Source organism: Schistocerca americana, chromosome 4, assembly GCF_021461395.2.
Source record: "Schistocerca americana isolate TAMUIC-IGC-003095 chromosome 4, iqSchAmer2.1, whole genome shotgun sequence".
NCBI lineage: Eukaryota > Metazoa > Arthropoda > Insecta > Orthoptera > Acrididae > Schistocerca > Schistocerca americana.
This window is the reverse complement of record NC_060122.1, coordinates 758,717,662-758,733,603: the sequence shown is the minus strand read 5'-3', so window position 1 is coordinate 758,733,603 and position 15,942 is coordinate 758,717,662. Positions and strand designations below refer to the sequence as shown.

The following is a 15,942-nucleotide window of genomic DNA, read 5'->3' as shown; positions in this document are numbered from 1 at the left end:
CTAGTTCTCCAAAAAATTATTAAAAAATGTTTGGTCCCAGCTAAATACATTGAAGTGACAGGGCCACCAAACAGTGGTAAGAGGTTGACCATGGTGTACTGGATGGGTGAAGAAAGTTTTTCTTTTTGGGGGGGGGGGGGGGGGGGCACGGGGGTGGGAGGGGACTGAAGGGGTAGAAGGAAGAACGGGTGATAACTGGTAAACTGGTAGGGATAGGCAGGTTGTGACTGATAAGGAATGTATAACCAGTTCACACTCTCTGACACAGGCAGAAAGAGTTGCAGATGGTGCCTAATGAGTGCAGAAATGGCTTGGGAGGGAGCAATAGAACAAAGGAAGATTGTGACCACCGAAAGGAAAGCAAGAGTATGGCTTTATGAGTTGATGTGGAGGGCATGGCTGCAGAGGTGGACATGTGAGTGGGATAGAAGGTAGCAGAGAATGTGGTCAAAATGAGAAATGTGAGATCAAAGGAACCCCCTCCCCCCATAAAAAAAGAAAAAAAAAGAACTTTTCAGAAAGCTAAGCAATCTTATCACCTTCTAAGTACTCTTGAGTGTACATAACATATTGGTTAATCAGTGAATCCATTCTTGGTGACGTTTTTATACAATAAAATATTCATGGGTTTCTTGCCATGTAAGATGGCAGTGTGGGCATGGTGTTTCAGAAATGCTGATGTCTGGCTTTCCACTTCCTGGCAAAGTGCCAGTCTGTTACAAACTAGTCTCCATATATAGGTATCAGCACAGGTATTTAAATCACATAACAGCTGCTCCACGACAGTTTACAGCAGTCTGGCCAGTTGTTTATGTAGCTAGCAACTTGCATCTACCATACATGGCTCCATACACAATGCAGACTGTGTAACAAAGCAAGCTGGGATATTTTTAATTCCCCTCTTGTTCTGCCATCTGCCTCCTCAAAATTCATTTTTTTTTTTCATTTTTGACTAATTACTATTAAGATACGTGACCATAGTCTGCATTTTCATAAAAGAGAAAGGTTGGCCCTCATTTTTAAAGTAAATAACACCAGATCTAATTTTGTGCCTAGTTTTATGTATGTAATTGAGTTTCTAATTTATTTTGACTATTAATAGTTAGTACCTTTTGTTATAGGGTGAAATCAGTTATTGTTTTGTAACTTAAATTCTGTCGTTGACTTATAAACAAATATAAATTATGCACTAATTATAAACATTTGGAGGAACAACTAATAGTATTCTTAAAGGATCTATTTGGCTCTATTTGAAAACATGTAAGCAAAGCCAGATCTTAATTAATTTCAAAGTATTTAAAAGTTTTATCAGATGTATTGTTTGCATAATGATATTTGTTAATTTCATGATTTAAACAAATATTTCAGCCTAAACCTTGTAGTAGGAGAAACTGTTAAAAGGAATGAAACTTTCAATGTATTCAGTTTATTAAATGAGTTAAGTTTTAATTGTAATTTCTGTAGATTTAACTTCGAACAATGTGTAGTTTCAGTACCTATTATTGTGATTACATATAAGGGCCCAAGTTTTGGTCATGAGTCAGTCAATCCACAGCCGAGTGTCAGACGAGGCACCTGCGTTGGTTAGAGTGACAACAATGCCTCAACTTAACAATGTAATAAGTGTTACACAATTAGGCTGGGTGTTAAAACAGTGGCAGTGTCTGCTCAATACATACCTGATTATTCCTCAAGAACTGTGAACTTTGTGGTTAGGCTTCTATTGCTCATAGTTGTTCAACTATAAACTATTGTAGCAGTATGTGGATGGTTCGCGTGCAAACTATTAATGAGGCTTATGGAAATTTTAAACAATAGTGCACTGGTCATATAACTGTATAATATTGGGGGGGTAGTAAACAGTTAAAGTAAAAGACTGTGAAACGCAACAGTGCATATGGCGGCTACATTATTTACAGTAGTCAGTGACCAAATTATAAACCCCATTTTTCAGCCAGTGTAGCAATGCAGTACGTTGACACTGAGGACAACCAAAGAAGAAAATAAAAGTAGGAAAACCACTACAACTGCTGTCTCTCCCATCTTATTGCTTCAAAGACTAATTTCAGTGCTCTGGTGAGATGGCAAGATGGCACCTATTGAAAAGTGTAGTGACACAGTGCTTGTAAATAGGTAAAAATTAAATAGTGTATCATGTAAAACGTATCAGAAACAGGTTGGAAAAGGAATCTTGTGTGTTAAACGCAACTTTTAGCTGCATGAAAGATGTGCAAAAATATGTTTAAAATTTGTAAGTGATGATATTCACTGGTCATGCCTAGAGTGTTTGTAGAATGAGAAAGCGAAACTAGCTTCCACTGTGAGCTCAAAGGAAGAAATTATCAAAATCCTATGTAGTGACATTCACATTTTAAAAGCAGAACTATCAGTGCAGAAGCAAGAAAACTGTGACCTGAAAAGCGGAAGAAAATGTTTTTGTGAAAAAGTTGAGGCGATTTATGAAAATAACATGAAAAACACATGGATTGATACATCTGTTCAAAACAATGTGCCTGTAACATGTACAGATGAAACTAGCACAGAAATCACAAAAACTCCAAATAAATATAAGTGAACAAGCGTAACATACAGAAAAAAGAACTCAATGCGCCTCAGTAACATAAAACAGAACGAAAACAGTAATTTCCTTGTTATAGGCAATTCTCTGCTCCAAAATGTGGCACTGACAAATTCCATAATAGATGTTCACCCAAGCATCAAGACCCATCAATTGAAGAGACATTTTAACAACATATACAACTCACAGGATGGTTCAGCAGAGGCATCTTGGAAGAATTACCTGAGATCTTCAACCACGTAGGTATAAATTCCCTTAGAAGGAAGATTGAAGAGGAAATTGTATATGAAACAAGAAATTTAATTCAGTCTGCTAGAAACACCTACAAGACATCTAGAATTGTAGTGAGTGGTATTGTCTACAGTAGATCCATGAGTGATAGTTCTATAGCAAGAATAAACAGTGATATAAACAAAAGCTGTAATGATATGGGAGCCGTGTATGTAAATCCAAATAAGTTCTTAAGCAATAAATGCCTGGGTAAAGATGGTCTTCATTTAAACAGATTAGGATCAAAAATTCTTTGTAAAATGTTTGCTGATGCTTGAAAAATTCTGAATAATGGGGGGAAACTTATAAGGAATGATGCGGATGAGAAACAGCATTTGGTAACTAAAACAGCAAGACCAAAATGGTACCCAAGAAAGAACATACTGCTTGAAACCATAAATAAGAAACGATGTTCCTACATAATGCACTTGAATATAAACGGTCTAAGTGCCAACTTTCAAAACAAAAGTCATAAAATGGACGATTTATAAATTATTCTTTCAGAGTGTAAAAATATCAAAGTTATTTGTCTCAATGAGCATTGGCTTACATGTGATAATATTAAAATTCTTAACAAAATCAGAAATTTTGAAGTGGCAAACAGCTTTTGTAGACATGAAAAATCACTTGGAAGCTCTTGCATACTTACTCATTCTGATATAAAATATGTAATAAGAAATGATTTTATTCACTGACATAGCAAAAAGTTTTGGCTTGAAAGTAAACATTAAGCAAGCCACTAGGGTAAATGCACAGTCAGCAACCTGTACTGACAATATCCTAACCAACTATGTATTTGAAGATGTCCATAAATTTTGCTTGGATCTAGGAATCTCTGACCACTCCTCATTATTGATTGAACTACCAAAAATTAACAAAGAAATTCCATGTAACAGAAGCTCTATGAAAAGGAACTTCAATGAAAAAAATTTAACTGTATTTATAAATACGTTAAGAGAGGTTGAATGGCTTTGTGATAGCTTTATTTCAAGTTGTAGTATCTTTGACAAATTTTTAAGCAGTTTTCTTAGGGTGTTTAATGAAACTTTTCCATTTACAACCACATGTAACAAAATCACTGGTAAAGTTAAATGGATAACTCTGGGTATAACAATTTCTAGTGTTAGGAAGAGGCAACTACATAATGAACTGAAATATAATAAAAACATGTATTTTACTGAATATGTTAGATGTTATAAGGCTACCATCAAAAAAGTTGTGAAAGCAGACAAGCAAATGACAAACAACAAGTTCATTTCACAACATAAAAGTAAAACAAAGGCAGTGTGTCTGTTGTCAAATCAGAGTTAGATGTTAGAGTTAATAGAAACGAAATATCTAGGATTAAAGTAAATTATAGCCTTATTGTAAACCCAGCTCAAATATCGGAGTGTTTAAATTAATTCTTCATAAATGTGGCAAAGCCAGATGTTGATATAGTAGAGTATCAGAGTAAAGTAAACCCCTTTGGACTCCAGCAAGGAGCTGAGTGTCTCACGGATTTTAAAAAAGTCTCAATAAGGTATGTGGAAAATATTATATTATCATTAAAAAATAAAAATTCAGCTGGGTGGGATGGGATACTGACTAGAGTGATTAAAGCAGTGTACCACATAATAGCACCTCCACTACCTAAAACAATTAAGCAATCTTTAAAACAGGGGTGCTTTCCTGATGTGTTGTTGAAGTATGCCAAAGTCAGACCTCTGTTCAAGAAAGGGTCGAGGGAAGATATGGGAAACTATCATCCTATTTCTATTCTTCCAATCTTGCCGAAAGTGTTTGAGAAAGTAGCAGCAAACCAGATACAAAATTTTATTGTGAAAAAGATATCATTATTAATCAATTTGGATTTCAACCAGGAAAAAACACTCTGGATGCAGTAAATAACTTTATTGAAAAGATATGGAAAGCACTGGACCAGATGAGTAAAGTTGCTAGTATTTTATGTGATCTTACTAAAACCTTGGACTATGTAAACCATGCCTTGCTTATCTACCAATTATATAAATATGGGCTTAGGGGCAATACTCTCAAATGGCTTACATCATACCTGTAGAACAGAAAACAAAGGGTAACTATCACTTCACATGTGGTGAATTATTTTTCGAAATGGAGTACTGTATCACAAGGTGTGCCTCAAGGCTCCTTTTGGGGCCAATCTTGTTTCTATTCTATGTAAATGACTTATCCACAAATATCAATTCCCCATCAGTTTTGTTTGCAGACAATATTTCTGTTTTAATTGAAGATGGTGATGCAGAAAAAATTCCAAACTTCATTGTGAGCACACTGGACACCCTAGAAAACTGGTTCCAGTTGAATGGGTTGAAACTGAATGTTGCAAGACCCCATATGGTACATTTCCAAACCAAACACTCAAAATGTGCAGAGCTTAAAATAGAACGCAATAATCAACTTATGGAAGAAGCTGATACTGTCAAGTTTCTAGGACTAAATGTGGACAAGAACTTGAACCAGAACACACAAATTGAATCCTTATCAAATAAAGTAAGCAGTTTTGCATTTGCAATGCAGATACTTGCAAATTCTATTGACATGAGTATACAAAAAATAGCATACCATAGTTCTTTTGAATCAGTCATTAGGTATGGTGTAATTTTCTGAGGAAGTTCAAGTAGAGTATCTCGCATACTGAAACTTCAGAAAAGAGTTATCAGATACATGTGTACTGCACAGAAAACAGAATCTTATCACCCATTATTTCAACAACTGTAAATCCTAACTGTACCCTCCATACAAATTTATGAAATTGTTATCTTCCTACACACCAGGCAAAAATTATTTGAGGAAAATCATTTTAACCACACATAAAACACAAGAAATAAAAATAATTTTATGCTTCTCACATATAAATTGAAATTATTTGAACAGGCTCCACATTATATGGGGATGACAATATGTAACAAATTAATGGGCAAACATATATTTACTTTTAATCCAGAGATCCTAAAAATAAGGCTACATCAGATGCTGGGGGAGAAATGTTACTATTTGATAGAAGAATTTTTAGAGGATGACATGATGATTTGAGCTAGGGTAATTTAGTGTTAGATTTTTAGATACTATTTTTATTATTATTATCTCTGCCTTTTGTGTATATAAAACAAAATTGTGTTATTACTATGATGCTGTATGTAAACATCAGCTTTCTATGTTTACGGTAAATTTTACCAAACTTTTGACATGTCTCCTGTACCTGAATCAAATGAATTTGATTATTTATCTTATGAGACTAATAAACAATTCAGAATTCTGATGGGGGGCAAAATCCTTATCGTGATTAACAAGATTTGTCAGCACTCGTATCTTGATTGCCTCCTTAATAATGCTGTCTAAGCAACGATTAGCTAAGCAGAAGGCAGACATCTTTTAGAAATTGAAGAGGTGCTTTTCCGATGGGCTATGCTCAGCCAGGGAACGTTTTTTTTCTCTTGATAGAGAGAGAGAGAGAGAGAGAGAGAGAGAGAGAGAGAGAGAGAGAGAGAGAGAGAGAGAGCCTTGCACTTGTCCAATGTGAGATTTTCCACATTCACACGGAATGTGCTAGACCCAGGTGAACAAAATTTGAGGTAACATTTCACATTGCCCAGAATGTTCCTTATTTTGCAGATGGTTGAAACATTGGAATGATACCTCTCTTAGACAGAGCTTAATCAACTCATGGATCTTGTTGAGATGTGTCATCAGCATGTCTGTAGAAATGTTTAGGTAGCTGAGGCAATGTCCTAAATGCAGTATTTTCTAATTCTTCCAGTTAAATATTTGCCATGACACATGATAGGGGCACACCCATAAGAAATTCATTAACCTGTTCATAGTTGTTTCCGTCATGCAGAAAGTATGTAACTGCAGTGCCCAATCTAAATTTGAATAGTTAAATTAACATCTAACATAAATGACTGTCTAATCAAGTGGTGACCTAATCTCACTAGTTACACTGAATGAATTTAGGTGTGCTGTTTAACAGTGTTTCATTCTAGATGTGAGATTATAGTCTAAAAGAATTAAATTAAATATATTGTTCAGCTCAAAATCAGTTTAACTATACTTATGTACTCACCCTATAACTTTACTTACTTGCAAAAAGTATTTTCAAGAAAATTAAGAGAAACATCACTCTCTGACATTAAATACAGTTCCCACAAGTATATTGCACCAATAATGTTGAATAAGTATGTCTGGGCCCAGAAGTGCCCTCAGTTACTCTAAATGTACTGATGTCCACAACATGTGCAACTTATAATTTTGTAAACAAGCCAGCCTCAGACAAGTGTTCATCAGCCCTCAGTTTCAAGTACCAGACTGGTTGTGTTCTTGGCTAATCAGAACAAAGCACATCTAGGATAAGTTCTTATGCACATTGTATAATGGTGGTTTACAAATCTGCTCACTTCAGAAAAACCACATGGGAAGTTAGAATCTATGAAACATGGTTAATGAACCAAATGAATGGGAACATGAGTAAGAACTCTTTTACAAATAATCAAAAACTTTAGCAAGGGATGTGTAGCAAATGCTACATTTATATGTTGGTAGTGTTACAGTAACAATGTTGTCATAGATCAACAAATTACTATGTTATGACTGGTACAACAACAACATCTTGTTTTAAAGAGAAAACAGGTAGACCTATTACACTGCTGTTGAAATTGAGAACTGGATCTTATTTAGCAGTCTTTTTGAAAACTCTCTATTTTGGTTGCACCTCATCTCTTTGAAGAGATAGTGTTGTGACAATGACATTTATGTTGATATTTGGTGATTCTGCTTTGAAAATTATATCTCCAGATGCATTATACATCTGTTATGCGTAAAAATAGGACTTCTGTACTGTTGCAGTTGTCATTGTGAACTTGATTTCAAGGGACTAAAGTTCCAGAGTATGCACAGTTTCAAATATGCAACACTAATGTATTTATGGAATATATGTCCCTATACAGTGTCCCACTCAGTGGCACCCATCAAACAGTTTCAGTTTAATGATTGATACAATGTAGTTCAAGGCTTAACTCACATCAAAGCTCAATCTTGGAAATACTCAAGCCTGATATCCTGCACACTCATTGTATCACCAGTGTCCCACCAATTTGTATCCATTGCACACATGAAAACTATCTTAGTTCATCTAAGCATAAAATCAGAACACTCAGTTCACAGTTTACTCAGTATGAATTTATGTCATTCTGCAATTCCATCAGCATGGTGCACATATATATTTAAATGATTTATTTGTGCCCTCACATGCAAAAACCAACACACATGTCACATCATTGCGTCACCAGTCACTTTCTTTTATTCTTCATCCCTACCACTCGATTGTTCAGTTGCAGTAGTAAAAAACAGTCTCTCTTATATACAAATACATTGAAATATTCATGTTCAGGTAGATGTACCACTTGAATGTACTGATATTTACTACTAAATATAATGAGTAAAACGAAATAATAAAGGAAAAAATATTTATATAGGCACTTTAGATATTTACTTTACATGTAAGGCTGAAAATGTTGTTCCAGTAAATCAGTGTCTCTTGGAGAGCAACCACAATCAACGACAAAACAGCATCAAAACTCATCAGTTTATCCCCTGGGTCTGTTTAATTGGTTTTAGGATGCCCAGAAAGAGTGCTGAATTTCTAATGTACTGGCTGCAGTGACTCATGTGGGCTCCTAATAGAGACACATTTTTCCAAAGTAAACTTCTTCCATCACTGACACAACATACTTCCTGCATGCCAGAAACTACTATAAACAAGCAGATGGGTTTCTAATGGGCTCACCTGCATCACCTGTAATGGTCAACTTTTACATGGAAAAATTTGAAAAGACACACTAAGGATGACAATACACTGCTGAAACATTTTATTGCACTGCACACAGCACAAACCTTCAAAGGCACAGTATTTTTATAGCCATTTACAGTCATGGCTGTCAGATCCTCCATCATGTTTTCTTCACTGCTTATAACTGATGAAACTAGTGTCTTTCCATGCTGCTCTTCATATGTAGAAACAAGAATAAGTTGCATGGAGCTAGGTCAGTTGAGTAAGATGCATGGGGCAAGGAAGTATGCTATTTTTAAGAAAAAATGTATGAGCAGGAGGAGTGTCATGGTGGCAAAACCAGCCCCTGTTATGCGATCTTCACAGACCCTTCAAATAGAAAAAACATAGTTAATGATCTGATGTGGTGGAGTGAACTATGAATGCACTGTCCCTCTTACATAAAAAAGTAAATGAAAATGAACATTGTCTTGATGCTTGACTTTAACTGATGAATTGTTTTGGGTGAGATGACAATGACTTCTTCATTAACTTAATTGTTGTTGACATCATTCTGACAGCACTATGACTCAGCACAGTAATGATTTGGAAAAAAAATTGTGGATTAGTTTGGAGCTGTATCTTCTTGACTTTGCTCTCAGTCACACCTGAGTAGTGTTGCTCTTCCAAAAATCACAGACCATTGGACCATGGGAACTCCAAAAGATGATTAACATGACCTTTGCAAGCCTATGGTTGAGTTTTGAACTTCTTATGGACAGGTGATTCAGTGTGTTAGCACCACCTGCTTTCACACTTGAACTCTTGCTCAAATTGATGTGTTCAAGTTTGATTAGTGTTTGAAATCCTGCCAAAAAATGCATCACCTTCGGTACTGCTACAGTCTTTGAGCTCAATGCCAATGTGAAATCTCTGTTCTTTGTGGTAACAGTAAGTTCTCTGGAGACACACATTCCGCATGTTGTATGGTAGTTCAGTTTGTATTGAATGGTGGAATGAATTGTACCAACACTTACTCAACATTTTTCAGCAATCCATTCAGGTGTAAGTCATTGATTTTCTTGGATAAGCCAATAAATACAAGCCTGCAAAGCTCCTGCTACCATATGCCCAGAACAATGCTTGTCAGTTACACTTCTGTGGTCGTGTTTAAACTTTTCCACCTGTGCATAAAATCTCACATGGCTCATGCAACTACTGCCCTATTGTTTCTCCTTCTGGGAATATATTTGTGGCAGTTGTATACTTTCTGATAGTTATAAATCAGATCCCAGAAGCCTGTTCATCAAATACACATTCTTCAAGCAGACACACAATCACAGCTGAGGCCTTAGATGTTACTTTTATGTAAATATTAATTGGACAAATGATTAACTCTCTTTACAAGGTTGCCAATTAATACAAAAGCTTCAGTTTCCTGCACTACACATTACCTTCACTATATATGTTTGTCTGTTTACTTATTGAATGACCTTCTATTACTACATGCACAGTAAGTAAAATTCATTGTTTACTACCCTTCCTGGTGCTGCAATTTTAATGACCAGCAATTTAGGCAGTCAAAGTCCTGAGAGAGGATGTTTGAATCTTGTATATTGGTTTATAAGAGACTGTGGTCCTTTGCAGCTGGTTTGTAGGAGATGGGGAAAGGGTGTTGAATATTAGGGTGATGTGTAGATATGACACAAGATATCAGTTTGCAGACGTGTTTGTTACTGCACATGACTCATCCGCAAGCGGCTAGACTGTATAGGAGTGACTTTCTGGTGTGGAAGGGATGTATAAGAGATTAATGGCACCCTTTAAGTGTTGTTGATTCTGATTCTTTTACACAGTATTTTGACAACCAACCCAGCTGTCTTCTTGGTGTCTGGACACCAGCCAGACTGAAGTATTGTACACTCTTTGAAGCTCATTTGTTTTCCAGAGCCTACACTCATATTCCATGCAATGCACGTTCTCTCAGAATTCTGCTGCTATAAAGGATGAAATGGTCAGTGAGACTTTAATAAACTGAATGACTGATCTGAAGCCTTGCTCAAACAGAACCTCTGTCCCAGTTTATAATGTATTTTGGAACTGCAGCCCATGGATGGTCTGACTGTAAAGAAAATGCTTTTTAGTGTGAAGGGAACGGAAGCTATTAAAATGCAAGAACTGTTGACTGACAGTTAGTAGGGTGGATATGGACTAAGGACAATTTGTTTTTCTTTTTTTTTAGGAAGGAGGGGGGGAGGGGTAGTGGAGCATCAGGGTGCAAGTCAATGACTGAACAGGTGACATGCTGGGTTGAAGAGAAACTCATGAAGTGCACAGGAGAGAATGTGTTTAGGCTGGGAAAAATTATCATCTTATGTAGCTTGGAAAGTTTCCTCCAGATGGACCTTAAACAGAATGGTGTAAGAGGGTGCCATGTGAGTGTCCTTGGCATGGGCATATATATATATATATATATATATATATATATATATATATATATATATATATATATATATATAAATAGAGGGAAACATTCCACGTGGGAAAAATTATATATAAAAACAAAGATGTGGTGACTTACCGAACGAAAGCGCTGGCAGGTCGATAGACACACAAACAAACACAAACATACGCACATGTCTGCTTGTGCCTGTATATGAGTGGATGGATATGTGTGTTTGTGCGATTGTATACCCGTCCTTTTTTCCCCCTAAGGTAAGTCTTTCCTCTCCCGGGATTGGAATGACTCCTTACCCTCTCCCTTAAAACCCACATCCTTTCGTCTTTCCCTCTCCTTCCCTCTTTCCTGATGAGGCAACAGTTTATATATATACACTCCTGGAAATTGAAATAAGAACACCATGAATTCATTGTCCCAGGAAGGGGAAACTTTATTGACACATTCCTGGGGTCAGATACATCACATGATCACACTGACAGAACCACAGGCACATAGACACAGGCAACAGAGCATGCACAATGTCAGCACTAGTACAGTGTATATCCACCTTTCGCAGCAATGCAGGCTGCTATTCTCCCATGGAGACATCCTTGAGATGCTGGATGTAGTCCTGTGGAACGGCTTGCCATGCCATTTCCACCTGGCGCCTCAGTTGGACCAGCGTTCGTGCTGGACGTGCAGACCGCGTGAGACAACGCTTCATCCAGTCCCAAACATGCTCAATGGGGGACAGATCCGGAGATCTTGCTGGCCAGGGTAGTTGACTTACACCTTCTAGAGCACGTTGGGTGGCACGGGATACATGCGGACGTGCATTATCCTGTTGGAACAGCAAGTTCCCTTGCCGGTCTAGGAATGGTAGAACGATGGGTTCGATGACGGTTTGGATGTACCGTGCACTATTCAGTGTCCCCTCGACGATCACCAGTGGTGTACGGCCAGTGTAGGAGATCGCTCCCCACACCATGATGCCGGGTGTTGGCCCTGTGTGCCTCGGTCGTATGCAGTCCTGATTGTGGCGCTCACCTGCACGGCGCCAAACACGCATACGACCATCATTGGCACCAAGGCAGAAGCGACTCTCATCGCTGAAGACGACATGTCTCCATTCGTCCCTCCATTCACGCCTGTCGCGACACCACTGGAGGCAGGCTGCACGATGTTGGGGCGTGAGCGGAAGACGGCGTAACAGTGTGCGGGACCGTAGCCCAGCTTCATGGAGACGGTTGTGAATGGTCCTCGCCGATACCCCAGGAGCAACAGTGTCCCTAATTTGCTGGGAAGTGGCGGTGCGGTCCCCTACGGCACTGCGTAGGATCCTACGGTCTCGGCGTGCATCCGTGCGTCGCTGCGGTCCAGTCCCAGGTCGACGGGCACGTGCACCTTCCGCCGACCACTGGCGACAACATCGATGTACTGTGGAGACCTCACGCCCCACGTGTTGAGCAATTCGGCCGTACGTCCACCCGGCCTCCCACATGCCCACTATACGCCCTCGCTCAAAGTCCGTCAACTGCACATACGGTTCACGTCCACGTTGTCGCGGCATGCTACCAGTGTTAAAGACTGCGATGGAGCTCCGTATGCCACGGCAGACTGGCTGACACTGACGGCGGCGGTGCACAAATGCTGCGCAGCTAGCGCCATTCGACGGCCAACACCGCGGTTCCTGGTGTGTCCGCTGTGCCGTGCGTGTGATCATTGCTTGTACAGCCCTCTCGCAGTGTCCGGAGCAAGTATGGTGGGTCTGACACACCGGTGTCAATGTGTTCTTTTTTGCATTTCCAGGAGTGTGTGTGTGTCTATATATATATATATATATATATATATATATATATATATATATATATATATATATATTTGTGTGTGTGGGTATACCCTCAAAGGAGAAGTATTTGTGGGCAGCCTCAGAGATGATATATCTGAATGGGGGCAAAAATTTGATAGTGGTGCATCCCCCATCCCAACCTCCCCTACCCCTCCTCCCCTTATCCATTTCAATAGGATGTCAAAATTTTTCAAAAATCTATTTTTCAAAAATATGTTCATTTTGCAGCACACATCTTTCTAAGAATTTTATATATATATATATAAAACACATATATTTGAGGAAGTGTAAGACATGTTATTCCCTCTTAAGTGTGCCAAAGTGCAGTGCAACACCTTTTCATACAGCATTCTTCTATCACACATCACTGCATTTTGGTCTGTGGTATTCAAACAGTCATTTTTTGCAATGGAAGCCATCAACCCCATATTCAGGACAGCAGAAATTAAAATGTCCTGTGGCGCCTCTCCTGCTCCCAGTTGCCTGGTTTGACCCCCCACCCCCAGCAAAAAAAACTCACTGTTAATAGTGGGTGGGATTATTTGTGACTGAGAAATTAAGAACTCTTCAGAAAATTTGCACTCTTTATTGTGGTTTAGTTAATAACTTTCTCTTTTGTATGGCACAGAATTAAATACAGGGGACAAAAATTCATTAAAGACAAGATACAAGAAAGATGGCACACATTTCTTCAACCGATAGGTGCCAGTATTTTTTTCTCTCTAATCTTGCTACAGCTTTACATGGTGTGCTTTACTTTCTGTGTAAGAATCTATTACCTCATCAAAGTTCGTCAAATGTTTTGCTGCATGAAAAATCAAAATGTCATTGTGTAATACAGAAAAAGCTGTTAATACAAATAGTATCTATTCTTGATTTGATTACATCTATTTTGTCACTGTCTGCTAGATAAAGTGAAATAGGCCTTTCTAATATAGCAGCAATTGTATCCCTTTCAAAAGCCAAACCCAGTCCCACATCCTGTTTTTAAATGCTGCCTCGCATGTGGGACTACCTACAACAGCCTAACAATAACCCAAAGAAGCGAGACTATTTTGGCACAAATTGTTATTTTTATGCACCTCATTCACATAAACAACACAACAGAATATAAGTCATGAAGTACCAATATCAAATGCCTATTAGGTCTACTACAAGCAAAAATTTTTATGTTAGGAAATACCTTCACATTTCATTTATATGCTCCAGTTTTTCAAGCATGAAATTGGAAAGTGGTAGTAAGAAACTTTTATATAAATTTGGAATTGACATATTTTTCCATGTAATTTGTGTGATTTCCCTATTTCTTCTCCTTCCTCTAACATGCAAATTCTGTAACTATTTATGCCAAATTCTGCAACTGTTTGTGTCACTGTCAAAACTTATTCTTGGAGTAACTTAGCTAACCATGCCGGAATTACCAGTTGTGTTATACTGTGTTTATTCTCTGGTTATGCATTATTACGTGTTTGAACACATTTTCCTTGCTATTCTGGGAATAGATGCTAAAGCGTCTGCTAACTGGGGGAATGTACAACAAGTCCTTAGTAGTAAATAAGATCAGAGAACTATAAATGAGAACTGAAGGGGGAACACAGAGATAAATCTTGAGTTACACACTGAAAGGAAAATTAAAAATCCCAAAGTAAATATGTGAAATAAACTCAGATAATAGAAAAATAAACAGGTGAAAAAGAATCTGACATACAATTTGAGGGTTTGGCAACAAAAATTCTAAGAGAAATTTGTGAGGAAAGGATGAAACAAAACACAACTGCTTGGCCCAGTGGGGCTGCAGTGCTGGAAAAATGTAATATATAATCATCTGGGACAAATTAATTTTGCATGTGTGTGTTTTGTATTAATAATGATGTGAAACTTCCTGGCAGATTAAAATTGTGTGCCGGACTGAGACAGCAGAGTGAAAACCTCATTCTGGAATAATGATACACATTAAAATGATGAGGATGACACACTGAGTGGTCAATAAGGCATGTAAACAAGACTAATATCAATATGAAACTTTCGGACAATGTCCTTCTTCAGAACTAAGTACACATATACACACACACACCTGCATGATTACATTGTCCTAGTGGATTACAAGGTGCTGGCCTTGGTTAAGGTTCTGGGTTAAGACTCTCAATCTGCCAAGTAGTTTCAAGACAGTACACAATCCAGCAGACTAGAAGATTCATTCTGGTTTTAACTATTGTTACCATTTTCCTAACCACTTGTGTAAGATGTGCCGCTAACATTATAAAATATTGTTTTTATGTGCTTTTTACAATTTCAATCTCTCTTACAGATAACATCTGTGACTGGCCCATATCAAGTGTCTGGCAGTGATACTTACACATATAATATCACTGTTTCATCCAATGCTATAGCTCCTTTTGTGTGGTTGGAAGCAGAAAATATCAATGGGTTTTTCTCAGACAATGGATTTATTATTCTCCAACCAGTCACTGAACTTCAGTTTTACACAACTCAGGAGACAACAGCTGAAGAATTGGAAAGTGCTCTTTCTGTCACATCTGTCATGAGCTCATTTCATTAATCTCATTGTATCATATTAGTAAATGTAATTATGTTTAATATAACATCCAGTGGACACAGAAAAATGAGTTTTCTTTTAATTTTATAAGCTCGCAAATGTAAATAATTTTTAACTGCAGACTTATGATGAACACATTGTACACAGATTAAAAGAAATTAATGAATAGAAATAAATAAAACTGTCAAACATTTATTCTCACCACAAAGAGCAAATTCTCGATGTTTCATTAATTCATTCGCATAACATGTTCCATAAATTCCAAGGACACATTTCAGTGATCTGGACCAAGGCACACTATTTGTTTAGACACAGAGGCAGTCACTGATGATAACTTCTTTTAAGCAAATTAGCAACACTTATGATCAGTGCTAGTCTAATAAGGCTACTCATGTAGTAAATTATCAGAACTGTTTATGTATTTTGCAAGGAGACTCGAAACTGGCCAGAACTTACTCTGAGG

The 15,942-nt window shown here is 37.6% G+C and overlaps 1 protein-coding gene across 2 annotated transcripts in view; it reads left to right on the top strand.

Moving 5' to 3' along the window:
• LOC124612771 (beta-mannosidase-like) overlaps positions 1-15,687 on the top strand; it is a 298,303-nt gene extending 282,616 nt beyond the window's left edge. The window contains exons 14-15 of one of the 2 annotated variants that reach the window (XR_006979569.1): positions 15,231-15,564; positions 15,598-15,687. Coding sequence is in view for 1 of the 2 variants with exons in the window: in XM_047141165.1 (XP_046997121.1) it covers positions 15,231-15,482 (252 nt within the window). In the remaining variant the exon portion in view is untranslated. Of the gene's footprint in view, positions 1-15,230 lie in introns of both variants that reach the window. The other variant, XM_047141165.1, reaches the window with a different exon arrangement.
• The last annotated feature ends 255 nt before the right edge of the window (positions 15,688-15,942 follow it).